This window comes from Salminus brasiliensis (assembly GCF_030463535.1).
Source record: "Salminus brasiliensis chromosome 20 unlocalized genomic scaffold, fSalBra1.hap2 SUPER_20_unloc_2, whole genome shotgun sequence".
Taxonomy (NCBI): Eukaryota; Metazoa; Chordata; class Actinopteri; order Characiformes; family Bryconidae; genus Salminus; species Salminus brasiliensis.
In genome coordinates, this window is record NW_027326637.1 from 60,598 (window position 1) to 79,220 (window position 18,623).

The window sequence follows — 18,623 nt, forward strand, 5'->3', positions numbered from 1 at the left end:
TAAGAGTAATGTTCTCTTTGTGTCTGAGAGTGATGTTCTCTTTGTGTCTAAGAGTGATGTTCTCTTTGTGTCTGAGAGTGATGTTCTCTTTGTGTCTAAGAGTGATGTTCTCTTTGTGTCTAAGAGTGATGTTCTCTTTGTGTCTAAGAGTAATGTTCTCTTTGTGTCTAAGAGTGATGTTCTCTTTGTTTCTAAGAGTGATGTTCTCTTTGTGTCTGAGAGTGATGTTCTCTTTGTGTCTAAGAGTGATGTTCTCTTTGTGTCTGAGAGTGATGTTCTCTTTGTGTCTAAGAGTAATGTTCTCTTTGTGTCTAAGAGTGATGTTCTCTTTGTTTCTAAGAGTGATGTTCTCTTTGTGTCTGAGAGTGACGTTCTCTTTGTGTCTGAGAGTGATGTTCTCTTTGTTTCTAAGAGTGATGTTCTCTTTGTTTCTAAGAGTGATGTTCTCTTTGTGTCTAAGAGTAATGTTCTCTTTGTGTCTAAGAGTGACGTTCTCTTTGTGTCTAAGAGTAATGTTCTCTTTGTGTCTAAGAGTGATGTTCTCTTTGTTTCTAAGAGTGATGTTCTCTTTGTGTCTGAGAGTGATGTTCTCTTTGTGTCTAAGAGTGATGTTCTCTTTGTGTCTAAGAGTGATGTTCTCTTTGTTTCTAAGAGTGATGTTCTCTTTGTGTCTAAGAGTAATGTTCTCTTTGTTTCTAAGAGGGATGTTCTCTTTGTTTCTAAGAGTGATGTTCTCTTTGTGTCTAAGAGTAATGTTCTCTTTGTGTCTAAGAGTGATGTTCTCTTTGTGTCTAAGAGTAATGTTCTCTTTGTGTCTAAGAGTGATGTTCTCTTTGTGTCTAAGAGTGATGTTCTCTTTGTGTCTAAGAGTGATGTTCTCTTTGTGTCTAAGAGTGATGTTCTCTTTGTTTCTAAGAGTGATGTTCTCTTTGTGTCAAAGAGTGATGTTCTCTTTGTTTCTAAGAGGGATGTTCTCTTTGTGTCTAAGAGGGATGTTCTCTTTGTGTCTAAGAGTGACGTTCTCTTTGTGTCTGAGAGTGATGTTCTCTTTGTGTCTAAGAGTAATGTTCTCTTTGTGTCTGAGAGTGATGTTCTCTTTTTGTCTAAGAGTGATGTTCTCTTTGTGTCTAAGAGTGATGTTCTCTTTGTTTCTAAGAGTGATGTTCTCTTTGTTTCTAAGAGTGATGTTCTCTTTGTGTCTAAGAGTGATGTTCTCTTTGTTTCTAAGAGTGATGTTCTCTTTGTGTCAAAGAGTGATGTTCTCTTTGTTTCTAAGAGGGATGTTCTCTTTGTGTCTAAGAGGGATGTTCTCTTTGTGTCTAAGAGTGACGTTCTCTTTGTGTCTGAGAGTGATGTTCTCTTTGTGTCTAAGAGTAATGTTCTCTTTGTGTCTGAGAGTGATGTTCTCTTTGTGTCTAAGAGTGATGTTCTCTTTGTGTCTAAGAGTGATGTTCTCTTTGTTTCTAAGAGTGATGTTCTCTTTGTTTCTAAGAGTGATGTTCTCTTTGTGTCTAAGAGTGATGTTCTCTTTGTGTCTAAGAGTGAGGTTCTCTTTGTTTCTAAGAGTGATGTTCTCTTTGTGTCTAAGAGTAATGTTCTCTTTGTGTCTAAGAGTGACGTTCTCTTTGTGTCTAAGAGTAATGTTCTCTTTGTGTCTAAGAGTGACGTTCTCTTTGTGTCAGAGTGATGTTCTCTTTGTGTCTAAGAGTGATGTTCTCTTTGTGTCAAAGAGTGATGTTCTCTTTGTGTCGAAGAGTGATGTTCTCTTTGTGTCTAAGAGTGATGCTCTCTTTGTGTCTAAGAGTGATGTTCTCTTTGTGTCTAAGAGTGATGTTCTCTTTGTGTCTTGTAGTTTTGTCCTATCTCACTCTAAAACAATGCAGCCCCGGCTTGGGTGTCACTGGGCCTTTCAACAGGACAATGATCCCAAGCATACCTCAAAGTCTGCCAATGCTTGGTTTCAGAGGTCCTGGAAGGATCGGGAGTGGTCATCACTGTCGCCTGACCGGAACCTCATAGACAATCTTTGGTGGGATGTGAAGGAATATCAGAAAAGAATATCAGTGATTTACGGTAGGCCACTGCCCAAGAGGAATGGGCTAAGGTTATGCTGGTGTCTGGCTGTGCATCACATTTGCAGAAGGTTAGAACAGCAGAAGGTTCTCTATGAAGTACTGAGGAGGCTTGTGATGAAGGGGTTGAGTAATTCTAGTTACTAGTCATCAATAAAATCAATAAAAGCTGTGTTGTGGTCTGTGGTTTACGATGCTGATGTTATTTTACTCAGTCCATGGCACATGGTCTTGTTTTTCCAATGATTGATCTTTAACAAATAAAAAAAATACACATTCAAATGTAGAAAACTGGACATTGTGGTTTGTTATTTTATTAAATAAATAAATAAATAAATAAATAAAAACAAAAATGTTCATTTTTCATCATTGAGAGATTTTAAAACTATGACCGGAGTTTCCTTTTCTTTTAAACCCTGTTGGACACATTCAACTCTCCACATATGTCCATTCAAAAGCCATACATAAGTTATGGACAGCACTCAGAAATCAAATCAAAAATCAGGGACATGCGGCCTTGGAAGGCTTTTTAATTTAGGCCTATGGCGATGACTCGTACAAAAATAAAAAGCGTTTGAAGGTCCTGTGAGGAAGGGCAAAGTCATAGAGCAACCAAACTTTGCCTGCGAAGACTAGGCCATATTACAATGGACTGGGCAAATTTGAAGACCCTTTGTCACATGGTTGGCACACAGAGACCCTTTCAATGAGCAAAAACAGGAAATGCATTCACCCAGGAAAGATCAAAATGGGCCTCCAGACTAGTCATGCAAGCTACACACCTTAAACTTGGTAGAATTTGTAAACCCGCCAGACTGCTTACTATTTTAGAGTTTGGTGATTCTAGGGTCAAAGGTCAAGGATTTACAGGTCTGAGACCTAAAAGTGGTTTTACAAGCTTTTTAATGGACCCCAAGACTGCAGGAGCACGAAACATGGATGCTAAGAAGATGCTCCCAATGAATGTAGCTAAGATTCAGGAGACTGGGCTAAAAGATCAGAGAAATACAACCTTTGAAGCATTTCTAATTGATGCCTATGGCGATGACTCTGCAACAAGAAGCATTTGAAGGTCCTGTGAGGAAGGGCAAAGTCATAGAGCCACCAAATTTGGTATGCAGAGACTACACTATATTTTGATGGAGGTGACCAATTTTGAAGACCCTACATTAAATGGTTGCCACACAGAGACCCTTTAAATCAGGAAAAATAAGAAAAGCATTTACCCAGGAAAGGTTGAAGTGGGTCTACAGGCCCGTTGTGCAACCTACACACCCCAAACTTGGTAGAATTTGTAAACCCACCAGGCCACTATGTATTTCTGAGTTTAGTGACTCTAGGGTCAAAGGTCAAGGAATTACAGGTCAGACACCTAAAAGGGGTTTCCAAGTGTTTTAAGGGACCCTAAAGATGCAGGAGCACAAAACTTGGGAAATTCAAAGATGACTCATGTCCAATTCATTTGACCAAGATTCAGATCCCTGGGATAAAAGATCAGGGAAATACGGCCTTTTCAATGTAGTGAAAATTGGATTGTCTTTTCTCTGTTTTGGTGCGAGATTGGACAAAACTAAGCACAGCCCTATCTAAGTCCGGGTCTCCTTAACATATGGTATGAGTTTGGAGAAAATCAGAGAAAGTCCGAAATTTGGCCTAAAAAAACGCTAAGGGGTACCCCTGTGTGTTTTTTCGAACCAAATTTTTGACTTTCTCCGATTTTCTCCAAACTCATACCCTGAGTTAGAGGGACTCAGACTTAGACAGTGGTGCACTTACTATCATCCTATAGTTTTACAAAGCCGAGATCCGACTCTCCCATTTTCCAATATATTCTAGGTTAGAAAATGAATGGGGTTTAGACAGTGGAACTACTGATGTAGCTACTGCTTCAGGGAGACGCGATCATCCAAAATATATGTCAGCTATGGTAAATAATTTTTTGATAAAGCTTTGCAATTTGCATCACCTGGACTTTCCACAACAGGGACCTCTGAGATCTGAATAGTAGTTACACTATATGGAGAAAAGTATTGGGACACCTCCACACTATTCCACCTACAGGAGCTTTTATGCCGTCCCATTCCAAACCCATAGGCATTAATATGGAGCTGGTCCCTTTCTGCAGCTCTACCAGCAGCAGGTCTGGAGCTCTGCTGTTGTGGAGTAAGCAGAGCGTTAGGGACCTCAGCACCTCCTCAGGTGGTCATTTGTGTTCTGATTTGTGCTCAAGACCACATTTTGCTTGTAGGAGCTTTTTGGATGGACAAGGTGGTTGACCAGTTCTTAATCAAATAAAGTATACGCTATACTGGTCTTGGTGATGCTGGTTGTCTAGCTTGGTCAGGGTGATCATGCTTGTAGACCAGCTAAACCATCAAACCTAAACAAATACATACCCCAAGCAAAGAGCTGAGCTGTCCAGCCTTAACATTAAAGTGTGAATAAACTCCAAAACAGAATAAAATGGAGGGAGGCAAAAACTTTCACAGTAAAAATTCAGTCCGGAGTCTCAGATTGCTTTTGTTAGATTTATTTAGAAGACAGACTATTAATAATCAGAGCACAATTCACTGACAGACACAACAGAGACCATATTAGACCTTCCATCAGGGTGATTAGATTGACCTGTTAGAAGTTTGGGCTGTCTGTATGTGTCAGGTTCTGAATTCTAGATTTAATATTAGTTTTGTAACTGGGTGTTTTGCTATTCCTTTTCTGCTGTGACACTGAGACTTTCCTCACTGTGAGACTAATAAAGGATTATCTTATCTTATCTTATCTTATGATTTAAGACAGAGATAGGTTCAGATCACAGACTGATTGATTGGTTTCAGCAGAGAAGAGATTAAATGATGGTGATCTGAATCCAGAACCGCCCCCAGTTCTGATGTGTTCCAGCTTCCTCAACAGATCCTGCAGACAGAACATGGAAAACAGTGATGGCAGGAAAGGGAAAATTATACTGTTGATAAATAATCAGCATTGCTCCCCCAACAGGCCGGTGATGTCCATATGATAAACGGTAGACTTACATCATGAGACCTGTATTCAATCAAATAAAAAATCAATTCAAAAACTGGACGCAGAAATGTTTCTGTGCCTGGTTCAGGTGGAAAATCCTGTGGTTGGATGAGTCACTATAAATCTGCCACAATGAAACACAAGCAATGAAACTGCGAGTAAAACTTATAACGAGGTTTTCACTATCGCAGTGTCATTGTGTTTTTTTGCAGCTATTATTACAGGTGTTCTGGCAGGTAGGTCAGGTAGAACCTAAAGCTGGATGGAACCTCTACACTCTCCACTCACCAGGAAAGGTTTTCCACGTGCAAACGGGAAGGAAGGGGTTTCTGTCTCCTCAGAGCCCCACCGGTTGCAGATGAAGCTGTTCCTCACAATCCAGTGTTTCCCATCATCAGAGAAGTGTGGCTGGAGTTGGAAGAAGATGTCACAGTTGTTCATCACGTCGATGGTGAACCTGAAGGAGCTGAAATGGTGTTACGTTGATGGTGCTACAAAGGGAAATACCGCTGCCGGTGTGTGACCGTTCTTACACTTTAGCATTGGGCTTGATGTGTCCAGGGATGGTGATGGACATGTTCTCAGAGATGACATCATTCAGGACATGTGCAGATGGTGCAGTCATCCAGAGAGGCACTGGAAAGGAAAGCCTGGGGTTACCAGTAGGACAGGTTTGGGAAAATGGACGTAATGGAAAGTAGTGTAGAACTTCACTCTGGAGCTCAAAGTTGGTGTTTGCCGGTTCTGCTGTGTTCTGAAAGTCAGCATTGGGCTAAGTGATGGATATAAAGTGTTGTGTAGAACGTGGTACGTACTCGGATCAATGTTCACGTGCTTGATGAAGACGTCTCGTTCGACCGTGAGTTTTCTTATCTGAGTGAAGTTCTTGATGCGGTGGGAGTAACTCAGCAGATACTTCTTATCAACCTCCACTCTGAACTCAGAATCGGTGCACAGAATCTTCACCTGAAACACAGACAGAGTTCACTTCCTGAACTGGACAGGGTCTGAATGTGGGTTCCTCACCCCCAGAACAGGGTCTGTGCTCAACTCTCACCTCAAAAGGTTTCCCAGGTGTGAAAGGAAAGGAGCACAGTTCTCTTTCCTCGGTTCCCCAACTATATCTAATCTTACTGTTCCTCACGGTCACCTGATTCCCGGTTGATGTGAAATCTACAGGGTGAGAAAATGTGATATTAGAATACAACTTAAAAATACAGCTTTCTGTTTTTGGAGATGAAGACTGGATTACATATGAAAGAGGGGAAAGAAACAGCTGGTGGGCCTTTAGGCTCCAACACCCATACCCTCTACTTCTCCTTTATCAGCTCTCTCAGCACCCCTTACTGCAGAAAAAGCCCAACCAGTCCAAACCAAGTTCCACCACGGACCGTCTGTCCTGCATGTACCTTAGACCATTCATCAGGTTGGAGTTTCTGCAGAACATCTGAAGCTTGGAGCCTAGAAAGTGGGAAAGAAGAGAAGACACATATGAAGTGGACAGTCTGTCTGTCACTAAAGCTCAAACCTTGGTGAAAGGCTCGATTAGTGGCTCCCTCTGGTGGCTGGAGAAGGCCTCGACCTGTGTAGACCATCTGACTACACTCCTACCTTCAACCCTCTCACACACACACACACACACACACACACACACACACACACAAACACACACAACCATGCAGCTACAATGCCAGTGTCGTTGCGGTTGGTCTACCACCCAGATCAAGTGTGGTGCATCCTCTAGGTTCAGAAGTGGCTTCACTGTAAATACTCTCATTAACCCCTTAAATGACCCGATCCTCACTCCTGTAACTCACCTGGTCAGTCTGCATTATCTTCCTTATAATTCATAACAAGAGCCAGGACGTAAGGATCCATGTAGATGCTGTGCAACAGAGTGAGGCGCTGATAACATACAGAAACTGATTACTGAAGTTCTGAAGTTCTGTATGTTTCCAGAATAATTCTAGAGAATGAGTGAGTGAGTGAGTGAGAATCAGTCCTGAGATAAATGAAAGCCCACTAGTCTGTTATATAGTTCATTCTTGATCCAGGAAGAAGAGTCAAGAGACTAGAGATGTGGGAAGCAATTTATTCTGCATTGTTCAGTGAACGTGAAATAGAGGAGACACAAAATGAATAATGACATTAATAATAAAATACAAATATAAAATACAGATCTAATTTTTTTCTCTTAATACTTTTTGAAAAAAGACATAAAGTAACATAATAAACACACTGTTCATACAGACACAATATAGACAGTATAAATAACCACAAGCAGTCTACAATATGCTTTCTAATAATAATAATAATAATAATAATAATATACAATTGTACTTATTACTTTAATGTATTTATTAAGATTATAAGAATATAGATTATTAGACTATAACAGTATAAATAACCACAAGCAGTCTACAATGTCCTTTCTAATAATAATAATAATAATAATATACAATTGTACTTATTATTTTCATGTATTATTTGTTAATGCAGTATACTGTACACCTCTGTGTTCTGGTTAAAATATAATACGTTTATTCACGTACAGACAGAAAATCAAACACGAGCACAGCTTGGTTGATTACGGACAGGCTAATCCAGTCTGGTTGGGGATATTTCAGAAGGACCTTACATACACTGGGAATTGTGGGAGGGGAAATGATGATGATGAAGAAGAGGAGTTTAAGGAGGGGTAGGAAGGGATGAAGGTGAGGATACTTGGAGTGTCAACATTTGGTGGGGGTTGTTGGTCATCACAAAGGGGGGAAGGTGGGAGACCCTCAGCACTTTCATTGTATTATTGTATTATTACATTGTATTACCATATAGTTGGCAGTCAAACAGACGGCGGAGAAGGAGAGTGACCCCTTCAGGTCATACAAACAAAGGAGGAAGATGACCTTTTGCTAACTTTCTATATGACCGGGACCATAAGAACGTGATGTTAGAAGGGGGCATATTTTCTGAACTCAGTAGCACAGCAATAACATTCATTCCAACACAGGAAAAATACTGAATAAAAATGTACCATCAAACCCAGTGCTGTTTCTGACTCTTCAGCAGTCCTGAGCCTCACCTACGAGGCAGACTGGCAGTGTGTCAATGTGTCAATGTGTAGATGAACAGACACGGCTGGAATAAATAACACACATGAGTTATGAATGGTAACACACCTGTTGTTATTAACATATTCAGAAACCGGGGGATAATGTTCTCTTATTAGCTCACTTAGCTCTAAACCTTAGACATGGCTGAAGACTGACAGCTGGCTGTTTAAAAGGAACTGTAGCTGAATAATGTCCACTCGATGTCCTGAAATAAGCAGATGTATCTCCAGAGTATCTCCAGATCCTCATCCTCATGTTCACCTAGAATCAGAACGACTGCATAAACCTTCTGAACACCTTCGTGATCAACGACTGTCGATGTTTCTGAATAATGATGAGTTAAGGTATGGATAAAATACAGACGACAGACCACCAGGTTCCCCAAACTGAACCGAAAACAACAGAACCGTAAAAACAATAAGATGTTTTATTGTAACAAAGGTGTGCAGGAGGGACCAGCAGGAGCACCTGGTTAGAGCACAGATTAGCCCTTACCTCCTGCTGGGAGCCGGCTGCACTGCCTGGACCTCTACAGAGACTTGTACAGAGTCCAAACACAGACCTTCATCACAGCATGAGTTCCTAATCAACACAGACGGACTGAGGCTGATTACAGAAGTTCAGTACGGTACAGTACGGTGAAGGTGGAGTGGGGGGAGGAGGTGGAGTGGGGGGTTCAGTAGGTTCCCTGATTCAGCTTCTGCCACAGTCACTCCACTGTAAACAGAGAGCAGGTGATTCAGGCCCAAAATCACCCTGTAAAATCCACAGGAACCAGTGCTGTGATACATCAGTCCTACATCAGATTCAGGCCATATATACATATATTTATATATAAAAGATAATATAATCCTTTATTAGCTCCAGAAAAAGGATAGCAAGACACCCAGATGTGAAAACGTAGATAAATGACCAATATATACACAAAATAAATAACAGAAGTAAAAAAGCACTAACAATATTATTGACACATTATTTGCAGGCAATTGCAAATGACTAATTGCACGTGTGTGTGTGTGTGTGTGTGTGGGGGGGGGGGTGTTATTGCACATTGTATTTTAACATTGAGGCCATTAGTTATAATAGTTATAATACTGATGTTGTAGTAGAGTAGTAGACTACGGCAGCCAATCACGGCTGTGCTGGTCTTAAAGCAACCGTAGCTTTGAGAACCTCCATCAGTGCTCTGAGGAACATTAACATTTGGAGAAACTATGGGAAACCTTTAGCAGGGGAAATATGAAGATCAGGATCCTGCAGCACAAAGGTGACTCAAATATGGAGCCAATCAGTGCATCCCTAACTCTTTAAAAGGTTCTGTGGCCCTAAGTACGCTTAGCTCCCTGCCATACTGACGTAGCGAGGTAGGAGGAAAGAATGCTGGACTGGCTCTGTCGGGGCTCTGCTGCTCTTCTCTCTCTATTGTTAGTTAAACGGTAAAACAAAAAGACTTGAGCAGCTGCTGATGAGCCAGAAGAACTCCAGAGGAACTGTCAGAGGGATCAACTGCAGCAGAAGCTGATTATTCTTCTTCCTGTCGCTGTGGTCGTCTCATGGGAACACCAGATCCCTCGTCTGCAGCTTCATTCTCTTGTGTATTTCTGGACCTCTTTAAATGTCTCGACAAGAGAGGAAGGACCAGTGGCACAACATACCTTCCCAGAATTACACCAAGAACCAGCCCTACAATCCCAAAGCTCACTGCTCCGATCCCTAACCCCCTCCGATATCCATCATCGCTTCCTTTCTCATATCCCTTCTTCCAGATCCAGCTCTGCTGCACATCTGAAAACACACACAGAACAGAGGAGCTCCGTCTGATCAACACTGTCCAGGAAAGTCTTCAGGAAAGGTCAGCTAGGGTTTAGCTCTAACCTGATGCCTGCAGTTGTCGTCTGTACTCTATGGAGGGACATGTTCTGCAGCTAGGCTTCTCTAACCAGAGTGGAAGAACAGTAAATATACTATATATATAGTAAATAAACTATAAAAGCTCATACCTCGGACGCTCACTGTGTAGATATAAAGGACCTCATCATTCCTGGTGTCATTCACAGTGTAGACTCCACTATCAGAAGGCTTCATATCTCTCAGCTCTAGAGCAGGTGTGAGGGAGGTCCTCCTCATGTACTCAGGGTTACACTTCAGTGACTGTCCCTCCACTGTACAGATCTGAACACTGGGTGCTCCAGCTTCACCACTGCTGTTATAAACCAGCTCCACTGGATCAGATATCTTCAAATCCAGCAGCAGAGATTCACCAGGCTGTATCTCCACTGAAGATCTCACAGCTGAGGAGACACATGACCAGAACCTGCATTAACTCTTCTATCAGGTTCTACCAGCAGCAGTAGATCAGCAGAACCAGCACTTACGCTCAATCTGAAGCCCCACATCACAAACGTCTTTACGATCACACTCACAGGTGTACCAGCCTCGCATACTGAAATCAACTCTAGTGATGATGAGGGAGATGTTCCCTTTCAGGTACTCTTCATGGATCATCTGATATCCCTCCTTCATTGATCTGCAGGAAGTCTGATCACACTCAGCCAGAACATCAGAGCGTTTATGGAACACCGTCCATCTGACCAGTCCAGGACATCTCTCAGAGCAGGGGAGAACAGCAGAGTCATGGAGCTTCACCTTCACTCTAGGACCTGGATTAGATTCTAGAAAAAAGAAAGTTTTTAACAAAAACAGTCAACAGTCATCCATCAAACCCAAGCATCAAACCTGCATCTTCAAACAGTGAGAGACAAACTCAGCCCAATCCAGTCTGAGAGATCCAGCTGAACCTGCATGGATCCCTACTGGCTGTGGTTCTCAATCCAGGTCTTGGAGCACCCTCTGCCCTGCACGTTTTAGTGTTTACCCCAATCAGCTCATTACCAACCCCTTCCTGAGCTGAGGGTAGTGTGTTAGAGGGGAGTCCACCTGTCATCAGTTCAGTCTTCTGACCCCACCTCTCTGATCCGGCTGTGACCTCAGCCAGACCCTGAAGTTGTGATTCCTGGTGAGGACCACCCAAAGTCTTTGGGATCTAATGTTGTGCCCAGCCCCTCCGCACCTCCCCATCAGTGTAAACGTCACTGTTCGCTGGTCCAAGATCAAGGTAAGGGTAAAGTCTGTACAAACACCAACAACTACACACTTACCAGCAGTGATGATCAGTAAGAGCAGGACCCAGAGAGCAGATGTGAGGGACTGCATGACTGACCTACAGAGAAACACACAGCACCGTCAGCACTGACCAGAGCAGGTGAGGTAGAAGAGAGCACAGACCCACACCACTTGCTTTTCTCCACCTATGGGCATGTCCCTGATATTCTGCATCCCACCACACTGTCCTAAAGCCCACTGCCCCTGTTCCAACACATTTAACGTTCCTGTAAGGAATATTATCACCCTGATGTAGCGCTGCACGTACACGAGCAGGGAACGGGACATCGCTGAGAACCAGTGGATCACTCCTTTCTAGTGAGGGTCTTCTCCCAGCTGATCTCTGTGTGATGATTTAAGTACATGGGTAAAACATTCACAGCTTCAAACTCAGGCCAGGAATGTATCCACAGTCACATTCTCAGTGTATTGGGGTCTTAACGGGGACAGATGAGCCGACTCTTAGTTTAATATAAATTATAGAAATGTGTGTGTGTATATATAATATATAGATTATAGAAATGTGTGTGTATAAAATCTATATAATACATAGATTATAGATTTAATATAATATAGATTATAGAAATGTGTGTGTGTGTATAATATTTATAATATATAGATTATAGATTTAATATAATATAGATTATAGAAATGTGTGTGTGTATAAAATATATATAATATATAGATTATAGATTTAATATAATATAGATTATAGAAATGTGTGTGTGTATATAATATATAGATTATAGATTTAATATAATATAGATTATAGAAATGTGTGTGTGTATATAATATATAGATTATAGATTTAATATAATATAGATTATAGAAATGTGTGTGTATATAATATATAGATTATAGATTTAATATAATATATAGATTCTAGAAATGTGTGTGTGTATAAAATATATAATCTATAGATTATAGATTTAATATAATATAGATTCTAGAAATGTGTGTGTGTATAAAATATATAATCTATAGATTATAGATTTAATATAATATAGATTATAGAAATGTGTGTGTATATAATATATATAATATATAGATTATAGATTTAATATAATATAGAGAGAGACCATCATCATCATCATCACCAACACTACTGATGGGTTCACCTGGAATCACACACACCTGTTCACTCCACACACACTTAACACTACAGTCCAGCTTAAGAGGTTCTTCTGTCTGCTGCTGTTCTCACAGTGTTCAGGTCATTAGAGCGGTCAGTTCTGACCTGGAGTCGGTGAGGAGAGAACGTTCTTGTTCTCTTGATTTAAAAGAGCTAAATGAGGTAAAACACATTAGCTAGAACAGTGTGATGTTCTCCCATCACTGAGGAGCTCTACCCTTTCAGTTCCCTCACTGTAGTTTCAGTGTAGAGGGTTAAATAACAGCTAAATCTGCCCGCCGCCTGAAGGAACCGTTTAGGAGGGGTTGAAGAGTCGGTTGAGGCGATTCACTCACAGATCCGAATCCTCTGCAGTTAACTTTCGGTTTCTTTTGATGGAGGAAGAAGGGTGGATATTTCGCATTAATGCTCGCGAGTTGAACTTACTGTCTTATATGTGTCCACAGCTCTCAAAGTCTTCACCTATAAACCTATATATATATATATATTTATATTTTTGTATATATAACACTGAGGGGTGCAAGAAAGGAGTATTTCTGTATTTCTGTTAAATATCAGTATCATTCACCAACGACTATGTTAAAAACAGCAGTAACGCAGTCAGACGAGCCTCACTTCGTTGCTGTGTGTTATCATGTACCATTAAAAGCCCCACAGTGGAAGTATTCTGGAGAGGGTGGGCGCATATAGCGCGACATTACGGTAAACGCATATTCATTAATGCACACCAGCACTGTAACAAAGCAACAAGCCAAAACACATCAAAAGGAAAATCGCGTGAAATGACACGATGTACATGATAAAAACATCTATTTTTTTAAAATGACCCTGAATAATGAATCGAAATGGTCTCAGGCAGGTGACAGTGGTTTGTATGTGAGTTTGGAACGGAACGGTCCTCAGCTACCGTAATATCAAGCGTAAAGGCGCGTCCAGCTTTTAAACACGGAGACAGAGCAGTTCCTCTTCCAGAGGGTCTACTTCAGAAACCTGAACCCCCTCTGTATTAAACTACACTGCAGTATTCAGTGCTTTCTTTAACACACACACACACACACACAGTTCCTTCCTTCACATTTACCTTGTTTTATAAGGACCGAGGGCGCTAGATTGTCTGTTGTGCCTCTTCTCCTCTTCCTGGAATTGTACAGCGACCTCACTCCGCCTACTCACCACACTGCATAACCACACTGATGACAGGACTGAGACAGGAACCCCCAGTAAGGATGCTTTGTATGAAATGTAGTGTGATCTACACTGTGCTGAACTCAGTAGCACAGCAATAACATTCATTCCAACACAGGAAAAATACTGAATAAAAATGTACCATCAAACCCAGTGCTGTTTCTGACTCTTCAGCAGTCCTGAGCCTCGCCTACGAGGCAGGCTGGCAGTGTGTCAATGTGTCAATGTGTAGATGAACAGACACGGCTGGAATAAATAACACACATGAGTTATGAATGGTAACACACCTGTTGTTATTAACATATTCAGAAACCGGGGGATAATGTTCTCCCATTAGCTCACTTAGCTCTAAACCTTAGACATGGCTGAAGACTGACAGCTGGCTGTTTAAAAGGAACTGTAGCTGAATAATGTCCACTCGATGTCCTGAAATAAGCAGATGTATCTCCAGAGGATCTCCAGATCCTCATCCTCATGTTCACCTAGAATCAGAACAACTGCATAAACCTTCTGAACACCTTCGTGATCAACGACTGTCGATGTTTCTGAATAATGATGAGTTAAGGTATGGATAAAATACAGACGACAGACCACCAGGTTCCCCAAACTGAACAGAAAACAACAGAACCGTAAAAACAATAAGATGTTTTATTGTAACAAAGGTGTGCAGGAGGGACCAGCAGGAGCACCTGGTTAGAGCACAGATTAGCCCTTACCTCCTGCTGGGAGCCGGCTGCACTGCCTGGACCTCTACAGAGACTTGTACAGAGTCCAAACACAGACCTTCATCACAGCATGGGTTCCTGATCAACTCAGACGGACTGAGGCTGATTACAGAAGTTCAGTACGGTGAAGGTGGAGTGGGGGGTGGAGGTGGCCTCCTGCCACAGTCACTCCACTGTAAACAGAGAGCAGGTGATTCAGGTCCAATATCACCCTGTAAAATCCACAGGAACCAGTGCTGTGATACATCAGATTCAGGCCATATATATATATATATATATATATATTTATATATAAAAGATAATATAATCCTTTATTAGCTCCAGAAAAAGGATAGCAAAACACTCAGTTACAAAAACGTAGATAAATGACCAATATATACACAAAGTAAATAATAGAAGTAAAAAAGCACTAACAATATTAGTTACAGGTTATTGCAAATGACTCTTAATTGCACGTGTGTGTGTGTGTGTGTGTGTGGGGGGGGGGGGGTGTTATTTCACATTGTATTTTTACATTGAGGCATCTCTGTTCCCTGAACATGTGTGTGTAGTGTAAGTGTGTGTGTACGTGGTCCGCTGGGAGCAGTGCTGGTTGTGGAATCTGACGGCAGCAGGAAGGAAGGACCTGCGATACCCCTCCTTCACACACTTGGGGTGAAGCAGCCGGTCACTAAAGGAGCTGCCCAGTGCTGCCAGAGTCTCATGCATGGGGTGGGAGCTGTTCTTCAGCATGGATGCCAGCTTGGCTGTCATCCTCCTGTCTTCCACCACCTCCACTGGGTCTAAGAAGCACCCCAGGACAGAGCCGGCCCTCTTTATGAGCTTATTCCGTCTCTTCGTGTCTGCCGTCGAGATGCTACCGCCCCAGCAGACCACTCCATAAAAGATGGCAGATGCCGCCACTGTGTGGAAGAAAGTCCTCATTAGTCATGAGGCCCATGATCGCCGAGTCATCAGAGAACTTCTGGAGGTGGCAGGTCGGTGAGCCGCACATGAAATCAGCAGTGTACAGGGTGAAGAGGAACGGTGCCAAGACCATTTCCTTGAGGGGCCCCTGTGCTGCTGACCACCATATCAGAGACACAGTCCCGTGCCCTGGCATACTGTGGTCAGTCGGTGAGCTAGTCCAGCATCCAGTTCCACAGGTGACTGTCCACTCCACAATGTTCCAGCTTGTCCTGTAGGAGCCCTGGCTGTATGGTGTTAAAAGCACTGGAGAAATCCTCACAGTGCTGCCGGGCTTCTCCAGGTGAGAAAGAGCTCTGTGTAGAAGAGAAATGACAGCATCATCCACCCCGACACCAGGCTGGTAGGCGAACTGAAGAGGGTCCATGGATGGGCTCACCAGAGGGCGGATGTGGTTGAGGACCAGCCTCTCCAGTGACTTCATCAGATGGGAAGTCAGTGCCACCGGCCTGTAGCTGTTTAGGTCCTTCGGGACTCAGCACCCGAACGCCCTCATTGTCATCTCTGGGGATTTTAATCATGTGTCACTCTCAACCACGCTGCCTACGTTCCACCAGTATGTTGACTGTGCTACCAGGGAGAACAGAGTACTGGATCTTCTGTATGCAAATGTTAAGGATGCATACAGGTCCTCTGCCCTACCTCCACTGGGGAGATCAGATTACAACCTGGTTCTGCTGACACCCACATACCGCCCAGTGGTTCTAAAACAGCCTGTGACAAGGAAGGTGATCAGGAAGTGGTCACCAGAGGCTGAGGAGGCTCTGCAGCTCTGTTTTGAGACCACAGACTGGGAGGTGTTGTGTGAATCAGCTGGTGAGGACATTGACAACAGGACAGGTTGCACCACGTACTACATCAATTTCTGCACTGACACTATTGTTCCAGTCAGGAGGGTGCATTGTTTTCCTAACAACAAGCCTTGGATCACCAAGGACTTGAAGGAACTTCTAAACAAGAAGAGACACGCTTTCCAATCAAAAGACAAGGAACAACTGAGGAGTGTGCAGAAGGAGCTGAAGGTGAGACTGAGAGAGAGCAAGGAAGCCTACAGGAGAAAACTGGAGGGTAGGCTCCAGCAAAACAATTCAAAGGAGGTGTGGACTGGGATGAGGCAGATCACTGGCTTCAAAGGGAAGCAGCAGACTGTTGGGGGCAGTTTGGACAAAGCCAACGAGCTGAATGTGTTCTTTAACAGATTTAGCATGACACCCTCCCCCTCCACCAGCAGTGGCGGCGTCTCCCCCACCCCCTCACCATCACCACCGCCTCTCCTTGCTCACTCACGTCTCCCCCCCTCACCCCACAAACACAAACACTGTCTGAGGAATCACAGCAATCACCCACCCACTTAGAAGTGACAACTGGCCAGGTGAAGAGACAGTTGGAGAAGCTGAAACTGGGAAAAGCTTCAGGACCTGATGGGATCAGCACAAGGGTACTGAAGGTTTGTGCTACCCAGTTATGTGGGATCCTACAGCACCTCTTCAACCTGAGCCTCAAACAGGAGAAGGTGCCAGTGCTGTGGAAAACATCATGCCTGGTTCCTGTTCCAAAGAAGTCTACCACCTCCTCCTTGAACGACTATAGACCTGTGGCCCTCACATCACACGTCATGAAGGTCCTGGAAAGGTCCACTGTTGCCTGGGTCATGGACTACCTGTCTGACAGACCCCAGTATGTGCAGCTAGGATCCAACCGGTCTGAGTGCTTAGTCAGCAGCACTGGAGCACCACAGGGAACTGTTCTCTCTCCCTTCCTCTTTACCCTGTACACCACTGACTTCCAGTACAGGTCAGAACTCTGCCACCTTCAGAAATTCTCTGATGACTCTGTGGTAGTCGGATGCATCAGGGATGATGAGGATGGAGAATACAGGGACCTGGTTAACAGCTTTGTCGTGTGGAGTGAGAGGAATCACCTGATTCTCAATGTGGCCAAGACCAAGGAAATGGTGGTGGACTTCAGGAGGAAGAGGACCACGACCAGTCCCATTACCATCACGGGTCAGGATGTGGAGCGGGTAGACACCTATAAATACCTGGGTGTCCTCCTGGACAGCAAACTGGACTGGAAGGCCAACACAGAGGCTGTGTACAGGAAGGGGATGAGCAGACTCTACATTCTGAGGAAGCTCAGGTCCTTTAATGTGTGCAGCAATATGCTGGAGACCTTCTACCAGTCTGTTGTTGCTAGTGCTTTTTTGTTGCAACCTGCTGGGGAGGCAGCATCAGGAGTGGAGATGCCAGTAAGCGCAACAAACTGATCAGGAAAGCTGGATCAGTCCTGGGCTGCTCTCTGGAAGGCTTTGAGGTGGTTGTGGAAACTCACTGCCATTCTGGAGAACACTTCTCACCCCCTCCATGATCTACTGGTCAAGTAGATCACGCCTCGTCACTGTGCCCGGACATTATTGTGCACTGAGTGTACTAATAGAACAGTCCCGCTGTTTCTCAATCAGACACTATTCTGTTCATCAGTATGTACTGCCACACAGCTCTGTCATCTGCACTGCCACTTTAAAACTCTATACTGTACTGATACCACAGGATGCCTTACATCACTACATTATATTAATGTAGTTACTGCACTGTTACATTACACATAATTCATTCTGTATATTACATTATATTAATGTAATTATTACTGCACTGCAATCACTTTTTATGCTTTTATGCCTCTATAATGCTGCTCTCTTGTTTGATTTTGCTGCTGTAAAAACTGACTTTCCCTGTGGAATAAATAAAGTGATCTATCTATCTATCTACAGCGACCAATCACGGCTGTGCTAGTCTTAAAGCAACCGTAGCTTTGAGAAACTCCATCAGTGCTCTGAGGAACATTAACATTTGGAGAAACTATGGGAAACCTTTAGCAGGGAAATATGAAGATCAGGATCCTGCAGCACAAAGGTGACGCAAATATGGAGCCAATCAGTGCATCCCTAACTCTTTAAAAGGTTCTGTGGCCCTAAGTACGCTTAGCTCCCTGCCATACTGACGTAGTGAGGTAGAAGGAAAGAATGCTGGACTGGCTCTGTCAGGGCTCTGCTGCTCTTCTCTCTCTCTACTGTTAGTCGATCCTGATCTTCATATTATAACTGAATGACTGTGTTTGAGGAACAGTGGAACAGATCTGTTGCTCGAGATTTAAGAGAGATACCTTGAGCAGCTGCTGATGAGCCAGAAGAACTCCAGAGGAACCGTCAGAGGGATCACCAGCAGCTCTCAGTGAAGACAACTGCAGC

The 18,623-nt window shown here is 43.1% G+C and overlaps 2 protein-coding genes across 5 annotated transcripts; both read right to left on the minus strand.

Annotated features, from left to right (window-relative positions):
- Nucleotides 1–4,699: 4,699 nt before the first annotated feature.
- On the minus strand, nucleotides 4,700–6,688 carry LOC140548755 (32 kDa beta-galactoside-binding lectin-like). Its single transcript, XM_072671883.1, has 7 exons — nucleotides 6,622–6,688; nucleotides 6,441–6,554; nucleotides 6,151–6,266; nucleotides 5,909–6,059; nucleotides 5,627–5,729; nucleotides 5,382–5,550; nucleotides 4,700–4,985 (listed from the first exon to the last, which is right to left on the minus strand). The coding sequence occupies exons 1-7, from the start codon at nucleotides 6,686–6,688 to the stop codon at nucleotides 4,860–4,862; spliced, it is 846 nt and encodes a 281-aa protein (XP_072527984.1). The 3' UTR covers nucleotides 4,700–4,859.
- Nucleotides 6,689–8,615: 1,927 nt separating this feature from the next.
- LOC140548756 (uncharacterized) lies at nucleotides 8,616–18,623 on the minus strand. Of its 4 annotated transcripts, none has more exons than XM_072671886.1 (6): nucleotides 18,539–18,623; nucleotides 13,582–14,583; nucleotides 11,365–11,426; nucleotides 10,582–10,878; nucleotides 10,207–10,497; nucleotides 8,616–9,991 (listed from the first exon to the last, which is right to left on the minus strand). In XM_072671886.1, exons 2-6 carry the CDS (start codon nucleotides 13,791–13,793, stop codon nucleotides 9,729–9,731), a joined length of 1,125 nt encoding a protein of 374 aa, XP_072527987.1. In that variant the 5' UTR covers nucleotides 13,794–14,583; nucleotides 18,539–18,623; the 3' UTR covers nucleotides 8,616–9,728. The 4 variants fall into 4 exon arrangements, with proteins under 4 accessions (XP_072527987.1, XP_072527986.1, XP_072527988.1 ...); XM_072671885.1 differs by having other exon boundaries at nucleotides 13,582–15,312; nucleotides 18,539–18,617; XM_072671887.1 differs by lacking the exon at nucleotides 18,539–18,623 and adding an exon at nucleotides 11,637–11,711 and having other exon boundaries at nucleotides 13,582–16,601.

Bases quoted from the DNA above. Each gene is read 5' to 3' on its own strand.
- LOC140548756 (XM_072671886.1), bottom strand. From the start codon at position 13,793: ATGAATGTTATTGCTGTGCTACTGAGTTCAGCACAGTGTAGATCACAC. The intron at 10,879-11,364 runs GTAAGTGTGTAG...TCTTTTTTCTAG, and splicing joins CTTACTGATCATCACTGCTG to AATCTAATCCAGGTCCTAGA. The intron at 9,992-10,206 runs GTATGAGCTTTT...GTGTGTTTTCAG, and splicing joins CTACACAGTGAGCGTCCGAG to ATGTGCAGCAGAGCTGGATC.
- LOC140548755 (XM_072671883.1), bottom strand. From the start codon at position 6,688: ATGGTCTACACAGGTCGAGGCCTTCTCCAGCCACCAGAGGGAGCCACT. The intron at 6,267-6,440 runs GTAAGGGGTGCT...CTCACCCTGTAG, and splicing joins CTGGTTGGGCTTTTTCTGCA to ATTTCACATCAACCGGGAAT. The intron at 4,986-5,381 runs GTGAGTGGAGAG...TTCTGTCTGCAG, and splicing joins CACGTGGAAAACCTTTCCTG to GATCTGTTGAGGAAGCTGGA.